This window comes from Colletotrichum spaethianum (genome assembly GCF_022836535.1).
Source record: "Colletotrichum spaethianum MAFF 239500 DNA, contig12, whole genome shotgun sequence".
Taxonomy (NCBI): domain Eukaryota; kingdom Fungi; phylum Ascomycota; class Sordariomycetes; order Glomerellales; family Glomerellaceae; genus Colletotrichum; species Colletotrichum spaethianum.
The window spans coordinates 661,223-673,711 of NW_026054782.1; the positions used below are offsets into that span (position 1 = coordinate 661,223).

The 12,489-nt window shown below is 53.5% G+C and overlaps 5 protein-coding genes across 5 annotated transcripts; 2 read left to right on the top strand and 3 right to left on the bottom strand.

The window, feature by feature from the left end:
* Positions 1-1,425: 1,425 nt before the first annotated feature.
* On the bottom strand, positions 1,426-3,188 carry ColSpa_05506 (proline dehydrogenase 1, mitochondrial; the record flags this gene model as incomplete). Its single annotated transcript, XM_049271718.1, has 2 exons — positions 1,426-2,239; positions 2,296-3,188. 2 exons carry the CDS (start codon positions 3,186-3,188, stop codon positions 1,426-1,428), a joined length of 1,707 nt encoding a protein of 568 aa, XP_049127675.1.
* Positions 3,189-4,059: 871 nt separating this feature from the next.
* On the bottom strand, positions 4,060-6,045 carry ColSpa_05507 (alpha-1,2-mannosyltransferase alg9; the record flags this gene model as incomplete). The annotated part of the gene is made up of 4 exons (XM_049271719.1): positions 4,060-5,115; positions 5,169-5,588; positions 5,704-5,905; positions 5,978-6,045. 4 exons carry the CDS (start codon positions 6,043-6,045, stop codon positions 4,060-4,062), a joined length of 1,746 nt encoding a protein of 581 aa, XP_049127676.1.
* Positions 6,046-7,491: 1,446 nt separating this feature from the next.
* Positions 7,492-8,651, top strand: ColSpa_05508 (nucleoporin POM33; the record flags this gene model as incomplete). The annotated part of the gene is given in 4 exon segments (XM_049271720.1): positions 7,492-7,561; positions 7,662-7,797; positions 7,812-8,035; positions 8,098-8,651. 4 exon segments carry the CDS (start codon positions 7,492-7,494, stop codon positions 8,649-8,651), a joined length of 984 nt encoding a protein of 327 aa, XP_049127677.1.
* Positions 8,652-9,468: 817 nt separating this feature from the next.
* ColSpa_05509 (phosphatidylinositol 3,4,5-trisphosphate 3-phosphatase and dual-specificity protein phosphatase PTEN) lies at positions 9,469-11,387 on the top strand (the record flags this gene model as incomplete). The annotated part of the gene is made up of 2 exons (XM_049271721.1): positions 9,469-9,566; positions 9,620-11,387. The coding sequence occupies 2 exons, from the start codon at positions 9,469-9,471 to the stop codon at positions 11,385-11,387; spliced, it is 1,866 nt and encodes a 621-aa protein (XP_049127678.1).
* A 323-nt stretch (positions 11,388-11,710) lies between these two features.
* Positions 11,711-12,249, bottom strand: ColSpa_05510 (uncharacterized protein; the record flags this gene model as incomplete). Its single annotated transcript, XM_049271722.1, has 2 exons — positions 11,711-12,043; positions 12,142-12,249. The coding sequence occupies 2 exons, from the start codon at positions 12,247-12,249 to the stop codon at positions 11,711-11,713; spliced, it is 441 nt and encodes a 146-aa protein (XP_049127679.1).
* Positions 12,250-12,489: the final 240 nt, after the last annotated feature.

Here is a 12,489-nt window from a genome sequence, read left to right on the forward strand (position 1 = left end):
TTCTCTTACTTTTCGACACGGATGTGGAAACTCACGATGTGCCAGCCTACCAAGGAAAAAAGCACTTTTGAGTTGGCCGATGAGAAATGAAGCCCAATGGTATTGGAGGCTTGGACGAGTTCGTTTTGCAATGGGTAATTGGCTTCTACGAGGACGTAAATAGAAACGCGGAGACACGGTTGCTCAACGATACGGATAGGCTAGTACTATGTACCATGGCCAAAAGTTTGTATTGTCGATGACACCGCCGCAGATAAAAGACAAAAGGCATTCTCACACATTTTCCACACGTCATGATAAAAACAATACGGTGTCTCGAAGAATGTGAAGAAATACCAGCGCTGGAGGTCAACTGGATGGCGCACGCTGCCCGCTGTGTATGTCAAAGTCCTACCGGGTTGACTTATGCGTTGACTAGGATTTTCCCCGCTACATACGCAACATGGACTACTCTTACAGTTCGAAAAGCTGGCTCAGAAGTGGAGTGAATGGTTGATCGGAGGTAGCTGAATGCATCTGCCATCTCTACGTTCTGGAACTTATCCGAGGCGGACGATCATGCTGTGCCGTGAGGCATAGTGAGATGTAGGAACCCACATTTTGATGGGCTTATCGGGTACCAGTGGGTTGGATGCAATCCCGGGAGAGTCCCCGAGCGCTACGGATTACCAAGCCGGGCCAGCATACCATACCCCGCACTCCTCCAGAAGCCGGAACAAGGGCTTCCCAAGCAATTCGTGGACTTGATAGAAACAATCCATTGTTTTATTAGAAACACGAAATCTAGCGATGTTATCTTGTGAGAGATAAGCATTGCTTGTTGAGTAAACACCATCTTGAATTTACTTGAAGAAAGTCATTGTAACCTTTCCCGATAATTTCTTCACCCACTCTCTGACTCAGTAGCTGCACTGCTTTTATTTCATTGCTTGATGTTTCCATCGTTGCACGAGCAATCCAAAGTTTGTATTTCTATAACAGCTCGATAGGCCGCTAAAAAAGTAGTGGGATGTTCTGATTGCCGAGAGCGTGATTGGTGACAATGAAACCCAGGCTGGACGGCGGACCGTATCAGAGGGTTGTACTCGATGAAATTCCTGATGCCTTTGAGACCGTCATCTACAACATGGGACCTAAGTAGTTACTTGCCAGGATATTTTAAATATGTAATTCATTGAATCAAAGTTTTTTGACGCAGCGCCGACTTTCGATAAAGCAAGGTTCAGGGAGCTATCGGAGGTCTTGTGCACGCGAACCCTTAGTCATAGATAAAAGATGAATGGCAACCAATTTTCAAAACGAACGATATGCAGTGATTTGCAGCACATTAGACTTTTGGACGTATTATATCAATAATGTTTTTGTGCTATGGGCCGTACTTCCCTTCTGCCTAGTTCCAATGCGCACCACTATCGAACCCTCAGACTAAACCGAGAACACCGATCTCATCCGCCTCCAACACTCGCTCTTCACGGCATGATGTTCATCCGTCGTCCTCAACACTGCATCCCGGTTCTCTACCGCCCTCCTCAGCAAGTACGCCAAGCACTCGCCCATCGTGCCCCACGTCGAACACTTGAACACGTTCGGCCCCTCCAGGCCTTCACTCTTGGCCTGCAGGAGGGAGAAGCTGACCTGGTCCGACATGCCGTGCAGTTGGCCAAAAGAGATCGGCACCGTGGGGAGGTTGCCCTTCATACGCTCCTGATGAAGCTTCAGTGCGGCGAAGAGACTCTCCTTGTTGTGGCTCGCTAGAAGGAGATCTACTGACGGAAAGGGCTTGGATTCAGACCCTTCACCGCCGAATTCGCCAATGCACCTCTTCACGGCGCCTTGTGAGATGTAGTTGTACGCATTGTCGGTATCCTCCTTCGTGTCGTGGATCAGAGACCTGTTGTCGGAGAGGATATACGCACCCCTGACGAGCTTGAGGCCAAGGGTAAACCCATCCTTGGCAGCCTCGGACAGGTGGTTGGTGATGTTGTCAGGCGTATGCTTCAGATAGGCTTGATAGGTGTTGTAGATGGCAGCGGTTCCATCCCTGTTGAAACGACGCATGAGCTCCAGCGTCACGTGGTCGATGGTTTTTTGAAAGTGCGTTGACTCGGCGTCGACGATGATTTTGATGCCGCGCTGTTTGCAAACCGTGGCGATCTCATCCAAGGCGTCTTGCATCTGCTGCGGCGGTAGCTCGTTAGCCGCAAACGCGGTCGTAACAGCACGGCCAGCCCCAGTCAACCTGTTGTTTTATGTTAGTTATAAACAGCCGACTTTGTAAATGAAGGATGGTCATACTTGATGGCAAGGTAATCGCCTTCCTCAATCTGCGCAGCAGTCTCCAGTGTCCCTCTCTTCCAATCCTCAATATCAGCATCAAACCCACCAACCGACTCTCCGGAAACCTTGCCGTGCTCAACCGCCGACTGCGTCAAATGATCAAACACAGTCTCCTTTGCATATGTCAGAATCACACCCCTGAATCCCAGCCCCTTGAGACGTTGCACGCATGCCCGCGTCTCCGCGGCCGTCTCCCCCGTGCAAAACTGATCGTAAAACGTCTTGCGCAGGATCGCGTGCAGCACTGGGTTGCGATCGACGTCGAAGAGCACCGTCCGTCCTGGCTTGGCCAAAAAAGACAAGGTTTTGAGCGCGGGAATGAGAAGGGCGCGGTGGGAGGAGATTGTGGTGATGAGGAGCGATCTGAGCAGTGTGCCTGTCGATAAACCCGATAAGGGGTACCCTTCGACCGGTTTCCGTGCCGGAGTTGGGTTGTGAACTAAAGGAGCGGTGTCGCTCACGCCTGATATCGCCGCTTGTGGTGAGTTAGCAGCCCCGAGACCTAGTCTTGGCTTCGTCGGCTTCCCGTAGGTGCGCTTCTCCGATCTGATGACCGGCGCGGCACCCAACGGGCGTTTGGCGGCAAAAAGTCCCAGGGGGCCTTCATCTTGCGCGGTGGCGCTTGTGACTTTGTGTCGTGATGGGGAGTGTGTGTTGGAGGTAAAGCTGAGGAGAGGTACTTTGGTTCCAGTATGGGATGTGCTCACACATGTGATAACGAGGGGCATGGCTGGTGGCTGCTCTAAATGTCCAGCCGTCAACCATCTCGGCTCTCGCCGCTTCGGAGCCGCACCCTCCTCCATCTCCAACCGCTCACGCAGGACACGTCCGATGGGCGGAAGCCAATGCATGGTGATCCTGGTGTACAACTGGTCACGCTTCTGTCTTGGAGGTCCATGGCGGCAGAGTTGATTCGTGGGCAATGGACAAACTCTATGCTGCTGTATCTTGGGACGGCTCTGCGGAATCACTGCCAACTGGCTGCTGAGAGATGATAGGAAGGGACTATCAAGCTGTCGTAGATAAGATACCCGCGTCGTTCGTGAGGGGAAATGCACGTGGCTCAGTCTCCCGCTTCCCCATTCAGGAAGTCAATAAGAGGACCGGACAGGACTCCGTCTCGGACCCACTTACCGGGCACGCCTCCGATACAACCCTGCCAATCGCCCGTGATCCAGTCGATAACGGTACGATCCTGACATGGAGCATAACGATCCCAGAGACTGCTCTCGAAGGACTTGTCAACATCACGGCATACGTAGGTATCGTGTGACTCATTTGAGACAAGTAACAGCTCACACAGGATTTGATTGTATGATGATTCTTTTCGAAATGCGGTATTGGACTAAGCTGTCTGCTGCTGAAACCAAACGCCCCAATCCGGCTCGGCTTAGCTTTAGGGTACATGTGCACCATAGAGCCAGTGGAGGGCTTAATGAGGCCTTTATCTCAAGCTGTCTTCATCTTGACGCCCTGCTTATTTTGCGTCATTGGGGGTGTCGACAACATTAGGTCGTCCGATTCAGCCTTTTGCTTCAGGCTCAGCTGCTCGTAGTGAACAATGCGTTTCCTTTAAGGGAGAGGATGCTTCCAAAACGCGCTTTTGAGTCGATACAGGTGAAGTATTGAGGATTCTTAACGCTTGCCCCAATTCCAATGTATTGTTAGGATGCCATGCAACTGCAACTGCTGAACGGGGTCACCTCAGTTGCTCTGCTGGCTTTATTTCTTGCGTTGCAAGAGACAGTGACGTCCCCACTTCCTTTGGAACTTCTCGGGGATGAAGGGCAGGTCAGGCACCCACAAAGCCCGGGCCAGAAAATGCGTCTTTTCTCCATCCAAGAAGGGAACGCACTTGACAATCTTCCAGTGCTCCTCGTCTGCGATGTAGTCCGGCTCATTCGGAGGGAGCGGGTCAGTTCGCTCCGGGTACTGTGTATCCACCAGGAACCCGCAAGTTCGCTGGTCAGCGTACTTGCCCATATCCTCCTCGTTCCTGTCGTTCATACCAGTGGTAGGAAGCCATGTGCCGCTCCAGAAACCAAAACCGGTCCGGGCTTCAGAGAATTCTCCTGGCAGCAACCCGCGGAACTCTGAGCGGACAAACTTTGCGTGCATGTCCCGAGGCAGGAAGTAGGATGACGGAAAGCGGTACCATTCCTTTCCGAAGCACACGTTGTCGCCACGAACACCAAGCCCTTGTTGACCGCTGACCCCAGCTCCCAGCGGTTTGTAAAGTGTCATTGGGGCATGATAGGCAGACCAAATGCCGTAAACTCGCGATAAGCTGATATCGAACGACAGAAGAAGGACAATAGTGACCAGAGACAGCTTGAGTTTAGCAGGTATCTTTCCAACCAGAGTCCTGGGGTCAGAATTGCCAAATGCTGTGAGGACAATGTGTAGAGACATGGCCGCGTTCAGTGCCAGGAAAGGATACGCGGGGTACATGAAGCGCTCTTCCTTGTGCGGCTGCAGAGTAAAGATGCCGAGCCAGAGATAGAAGGGCGAGATGAAGACCAGTGCGCGAAGGCCAGTCTGGAAACCCTGACCAGAGGGAGATACGATTTTCTGCAGTAGGAATAGGGGCAGACACAGGAGGGCCAGCACGAACCAGATGTTGAAGTTCAGAGCTAGGTTTCGGAAGTAGAAGGACCAAGGCTCGGTGCCGTAGAGTTCGGGGCCGCCAGTCTCCGAAAAGATGTTGTATTTGACGATGTTCCAGGCTGCAACCTCGATCTTCTTGTAGAAGAAGGTGTTTATGCATCCATCGAAGAACTGGTCAAGGTCAGATGCGAAGTTGAGGAGAAAGGGTTTGCGAATTTACTCACGAGAACTATCAGCCCGGCAGTCACACCCCTGGAGACACGCAGAATTGCTTCGATGAAGCGGTCCTTGTCACTCAAGACAGCAAAGAGGGCCTCTTCGACGAGGAATGGCGCGGAAAGAGCTACTGCAAAGGGCCATCCCACAACGCCTCCCATGGCGAACCAGAAGATGCCTTGGGCGGTCTTGAGACCACCGCGCCAGTTCATGAAAGATGCAGCACCAAGCATGGCCATGTACATGGCAAAGCTAGAGGGCAGGAAGGCAGTGCTCGCATGGAAGTTACCGGGGCTGAAGACGGTGGCTATTATGAAGAAGAGACCGATGCGCGCATTGAGGGTGAGGCTGATGACACGGAAAAGAAGGGTCTGGCACAAGGCGCAACCGAGGGCAAGGACATAGCGGATGAAGTAGAACTCGCCGACCTAGTCATCGTCAGTAGTGGTTCCAGTAGAGAGTACTTGGGTAGTCCGGAGCACTTGCCTTGGTAGATTGTGGCATCAAGCGACGGATATTTCCAACAATGGCATGTAGACTAACGTAGAGCCAGCTACGGATGGCATAGGTGGGGGAATATTCCCAGGTCTGCAGGCCGTAGCCATGGGACAAGTAGTGCGTCGGCTCATAGTAGTTGAATGTTTCATCGCAGTCTTGGATCGGGGCGAATAGGGCAGAGACGATGTTGGCAGCCAGAAAGCAGTAGAAGGCCGTAATGGGCTGTATCGCGAAAGCGCTGGGGACCCTGGTGAGTGTCGCTGTTAGTGGAAGGGTTCTGAGCAGACGGTTCGATGGGTCGAGGGATCGTGGAGCTCACTTCTTTCGCGCATGGCCAGCTTCGGGATGGATGAATTCCCTCTGAGGAGGGGCTGCTTTTGGAGGCATCGTGGCTGTTTGTCGTGGTCGGCGGTGCGCAATACAACACGGACCGTCAAGACAATTGACTGTGGTGGTGAAGCCACGGAGACGGAGCTGCAATCCTCAACATTTCAAAAAGCTCGGGAGCTTGTGACGCCACAGCTTCCCCAATTGAGCAGGGGTAGGAGACAGTTGAGGTTGAGGTGCACACACTGTAAGAAACATGCAGCCTGTCGAAGAAAACACAGTGTCGCTGAAGGAGTGACAGCGGAGAATTTCCATTGGTCAAAGCTTAGTAGACTTGATAGAGCTACGCCAACCCGCAGCCAGCTGGAGCACAGACCAGACGAAATGATGACGAAAAGAAACGGGCAAAAGATTAAGGCTTGACACCAACAGGCAAGTCCGGAGCTAGCGCCAGTGGTGATGAAAGTGTGAGCCCTTAATGTGTGTCTCCAGGCCAAGGCAGAGGCAGCGCTGCATCACCATCACTTAGTGTACGACACGTATGTAGCGAAGTGTCCCGCGCGAGCATTGCACTCCTTTGGCCAACAATTACATAACCTCGAGGGACATTGACGAGCTTTGCATCGCTGGATTGGTGTATGGGGAAACATTGCGTCGAGACTGCGGCAAGAAGCGCCATCTTCTCGTTTCTCCCCCACGCATATGCTTTTCCCTCACTAGTGCGGTCTGGTGTTAGCTAATGGCTGTGCTTGAGCACGGATTTCGCCCCGTCGTCTCATCTTTGCGAATGACCTGAAGGCTGGGTCGGGCACAGATATTTGTCCATAAAGAGGGGACGCTGCTGGTAATAGGAAAAGGAGCGAAGCATGATGATTTAATTAGAACAAACCGTTGAGGCTCTTGGGGAAAATGACATGTGAATCGCATTGATCATCAGGATGTGACGTTTGGATGAGCCCTGTCTCTGTCAGTGATGAAATACTGGAGAAAATCCCACTCGCACTCCCTCGTCCGTAGCAGAATTGCAGATCTGCCGCGGCTCGCCCTGCCTGGACCCTGGACTGAATTCCTATTGTGGCTGGCACCACTCATCTCTCGACGTAAACTAGGTAGAGGACCAGTCAGTGGGAATTCAAATAAAAAAAGATACCCGACGACGGGAAACCAGGAAAAGAACCGACCAAAGGGAAGCGCGCAGAAAGAAGCAGTGACGCACTGACGCACCGACCACCGCTTGCCCGGTCCAGGCTCCATTTTCCTTCCACCACCCCCTCCGCCTCTGGACACTGGTCCAGCCACTCCGCTACATCACCTTAACTTCTTGCGCATTCTGGCCAGCTTTCCCCAAAGTCAACCCGGCATCTCCAAGAAATCCTCACACGACACAAGTTCTCCCAGCTTTGCATCGCAGCCTTTCCTCGCCTACGCTTGTTGATCGCCAAACCCGACTGCTGCATCCAATACTCGGCATCTATCGCGCCCTTAAGAGCCTCAGCATCTTTCGTCATGGCTCCCCCTCCGCCCGCCAATATCCCTCTGACCCAGAGGCTCCTGCTTCTCGCCCAGACCCTGCAATGTACGTCGAGTCCCGATTCCCACCTGCATGTCTGCTTCTCTGCGACAATTGCTAATCGCTTCCTCCATCAACAGTTGCTTGGTTTGCCGGGTATGTACAGACAGCCTGCTCCTGAAATCCGGTCGACTCTATGCCGTCTCCCTGTTACCCGACGGGTCGAGGTGCACAGGAGTGGAGAAGCCCGACGGCCTTACCTCTGGCGACATAAACACACTCCTGACTGGACGGCGGCTAACGTTTGGCTCTGTAGACATTTGTCCCTGATCTTTGCCGTCATCCGATATGGCCTTTCCTACGTTTCCTTCAACTACTACAGCCGAGTTGCCCGCTTCAGCTACCGGCTCACCTTCCTCTCTGCTGCCCTGACTTACGGCATCGTCGTCTACAAGACTCTCAGGGCCCGCAGCAAGGCCGGAGCCAAGGCTCCCACGAGCCCCCTGGCTCTGGTTGCCGATGAGAACGTTCAGTACCTCGGTGAGTTGCTCCTCCCTAATTTGCGTTCGGGGAGAGAGTCGCATCTAACCCGATTGATCCAGGAATGTCCCTCGTCTGGCTTCTGTCTCCTCAGTACCCCCTGGCGATGCTCCCTTACGCCATCTACTCAATTTTCCACGTTGCGACCTACACGCGCGCCAACGTGATTCCCACAATCACTCCTCCCAAGCCTATCACGCCTGCGTCTGGTGCTTCTCCTAGCGCCAAGCCCCAGTATGCACACAACCCGATCGCCGACAAGATTGGCGCTTTCGTCAAGGAGTACTACGATGCCTCCATGTCTGTGGTGTCTTCGCTTGAGATCCTGCTTTGGGTCCGCCTCCTTCTTTCTGCCATTACCTTCCAGCGCCGCTCCTGGATCCTGATTGCCATTTACACCGCTTTCCTTCGTGCGCGCTTCGCGCAGAGCACCCACGTCCAGAACTCGCTTGCTCTCTTTGAGTCTCGCGTTGACTCCGCTGTCGGCAACCAGGGAACCCCGCCCGCTGCTCGCCAGGCTTGGGAGACTGTCAAGGGAGGCGCGCGCCAGTTTTACGCCTACACTGACCCCAACCGGTACCTCAGCGGTGCTTCTGTCCCCAAGAAGACCTCTTAATGGTTTTCTGGGACAGGCAACATGCTTCAGAACCACTCGGATCTCTGGACGCGCGTTGACAAAGGTTTTATGGTACGACAGTGCGTGCAACATGGCTCCGCCGATGCGACGGGTCAGTCTGCAACCCCGGCTACGATAAGATGTCTTTCGGCGGGAGGTGGCTATACGGAACTGTTTATGACGAGAATACACGGTCGTAACGGAAAAGAAATGAGGGGAGCGGTTCACGGCCGGACACGGTGTACACGGCTTTTTTGCAATCCATTCAGGTTATTGGAGTGTAGGCGAGTTTGGGACCTGGGCATTTCCAGGTTGCTCTCTGCATCACACGATGATTTCAGGTTTCCCGTTTTACTTTGGCTCCGGCCTCTGTCTGTTAGTTTTGTTTGAGCAGTAAATCCAAATTCGCATGACCACACAACCATGAGCTGCAGTTTTCCGTGACTTGGGCGCGCGTTGGTTCCTCATGACGGTAACGAAGCAGCACGAGGGCCGAGGACATATTGCCAAGCAGCCGGAGGAGAGACGGGCACTAGCCACACCCGAAAGTGGCGTAGCTCGGCCGCTATGCCCTCGGTGCACCCCACCATAAATGACGTCGCCCTCCCTGTCTGTCGGCCGGCATCAAGGCTGGCTGCTGCACGCGATCAAGGCGCAGCTACGACACGATGGACCGTCATGAGGGAGGCAACCTTGACTAGAATTTCCTGACACCCATTTATACCACCGCACTGCAACGATCCCTTATTTTCTTGGCGCGCGTCCCTGCTCTGAATCTTGCTCCGCTTTCACGTCGCATTTTCGGATTATTCGCAGTATGGCTTCTTTGTTGCGACACATTGTCGCCGGGCCACGAGCACGACACGCCGAGTCAGACCTAGATCTTTGCTATGTCACATCCAACATCATCGCGACGTATGTTTCTTTCCGAGATATTTGATACCCATGCTTGAAACTAATCCATCCAGCTCCGGTCCGTCTGGCACATACCCCCAAAGAGCCTACCGAAACCCCCTCGACCGGTTAGTGACCTTCCTCGACTCGAAGCACCAAGACAACTGGGCGATATGGGAGTTTCGCGCCGAAGGAACAGGGTACCCAGATGAGGAGGTGTACGGCCGCGTACGGCATTACCCATGGCCCGACCACCACCCACCGCCATTTCGCCTGATACCCATGATCATGGCCAGCATGCGGAACTGGTTGCACGGAGGGGATCTTGAACGGGGAGATGTCGCTGTCGGCGCTGTAGATAAGACTGCCAAGACAAACAAGGAGAGAGTTGTGGTTGTCCACTGCAAGGCTGGCAAGGGCAGAAGCGGCACTGTGTCGTGCAGCTACCTCATCTCCGAGTGCGGGTGGAAGCCCGACGAGGCTCTTACAAGGTTCACGGAAAGAAGAATGCGCCCCAAGTTCGGTGCCGGCGTTTCCATCCCCAGTCAGTTACGGACGATCACCTACGTGGACCGGTGGACGAAGGGCGGAAAGAAGTACATCGACAGGGCCATCGAGATTGTTGAGATACACGTCTGGGGTCTCCGCAGTGGCGTCAAGTTTGATGTCGAGGGTTTCGCCGAGGAAGGAAAAAAGATCAAGGTCTTTCATACTTTCAAGAAGAGCGAGAGGATCGTTGTCCAGGGCGATGCTCCGAGTGGAGGCGGCGTCGGCCGCATGATGACTGACATGGCGAGCGTCGGTATCAAGCCTACTGAGAAGGCCCCCGAGGCGGCGCCACTTTCAGAACCCACCAACACGAACAACGGCCGCAAAAGCAGCTCCGAGAAGAAGGCAGCCGGAGACAAGACGACTGAGAACGATGATTCCGTACACTCACAGAGCGAGGCAAAGAAGCTGCGCACTGCAAAGACGGCTTCTCTTATCCGGGACCCTGGTTTGGAACATGGTGCGAACCAGAAGAGAAGCGAGACTGAAGCCCCGATGGCGGCTCACTCAAACACGCAGCCCGCCGGAAAGTCTAGTGAAGGCGAAGACAACGAACCTGGCGGCATGGCTGTCATCCTCAAGCCGAAGGAGGCGATCAGAATCCCCAACAGCGACGTCAACATTTCCGTGGAGCGCCGGAACCGCACTTCCTCGTCCATGGGATTAACGATGGTAACCGCTGTCGCCCACGTCTGGTTCAACGTCTTCTTCGAGGGCAACGGCCCAGAGCAAGACGGCAAAGCCGACGCCAGCGGTGTATTCGAGATCGACTGGGAAGCCATGGACGGCATCAAGGGCTCCAGCAGAAAAGGATCTCGCGCGTTCGACAAGATCGCCGTGGTCTGGCGCGTCGCCGACTCCCAACGAGCCGAGGACGGCGGCGACGAGGTCGTACCGACGGACGGTGAGATTATCAACGAACCCTCGACCAACTCGCCTGTACCGCAGATGAGGCCTGCCGACTGGAAGGGAGACAACAAGGAGGACCCGATTGCTGAGAAACATTTAGGTCTGAGAACTGAGAACCCCGAGAGTGCGGACGTGAGCCGGGCGAGCAGCGTCAAGGACGCGGACATCAAGGACGAGAATGATACGGACTCCCTGGAAGGTGTGAAGACTAGCGGGCCTTTTGGCGAGGAGAGGTTGGATGCTGACGAAATTAATGCGAAGAAGGTCGAGAAAGAGGCAGGCGAGGGGAGTCTGAATAGACAGGATCCCGGGCCGGAGCTACTGAGTACCCCTGATACGGCAAGTGGGACGACGGCGCAGGGGAGCACGGAGGTGAAGAAGTAATGACAGTTGCATGGTGTGGCTGTAGAGGTTATATGTTTGCATGCAGATATACTTGGTTGCTGTGATACCACAAGGATGCAATAGCTGCTGCATGCATTTACTTCCATTTATATATTGATTCAAAAACCACCAGTGGCAACCATCGTTGCTGTAACTCGAGCTTCCCACGCATGAAACCCGCGGGACCAAACCATGCCAGCAACCTTGTCTATACTCCTGAATTCACCTCAGACAATGTCTTCATAGTGCCACAGCTGCTTGCATCCTGAACAGACCATCGAGTGTTAGACATTCTACTCCTATTAAATCGCCGGAATTTTATACTACCACCACAGAACAGAACTCATAGCTCGTAAGTTTGAAGCTGACAACAAGCTCCAGCCTTCGGGTTCGTGAAAGACACCGCTGGGATGGTAGTTCTTGCCCCCGGAGTAGGCGTCGCACCAACTCTGCGGCACGTTGGCACAGTTGACCGAGAGCTCGCCGTCGATTTCGGAGGAGCTGGAGATCTGTCTCTGGATGTCGGATTGGCATATCGTCTCGGCCCATGTCCTGAACTGGTCGCACGACGATGACCCGCTGCCCGAGATTGTGACCCAATCCGCGGCCATCGCCGGGGTGATTAGGGCTAGGAGGGTGACGCTCTTGGCCATTTTCTGGAGGATGGTTAGGGTTGACTTCTTGGATGACTGGTGGAGCATGAGAAGACTGCGTGCGGAAATGGTTGCAACTGAAGGACTTACTTGTTACTTACTTGCTTGCTTGTTAGTGGGCGGAGAGGTGAGTTCTTGATGATAGTGACACGGGACAGGTCGACGGTAAAAGAGCAGGCCTCTTTATAATATTTGAGTATATGTTCCATTCTCTACTAACATCAACATTTTTTTTCATATCTTGGGAATCAACTGTAAGGAATAAATAATGTGATAAATTGGTTTACCGTTTCGTTGACTTGATGATCTGATCGACAAAAGTGTGCCAACCGAATTCCTTGTCAACCTCATGTGCATACTACAAATGATTGACTAGTGCCGATACACTGGGAATGACATATATCATGAGTCGTCGTCTTGAAAAATACCCTGTTGGTACTGTTTGTTCG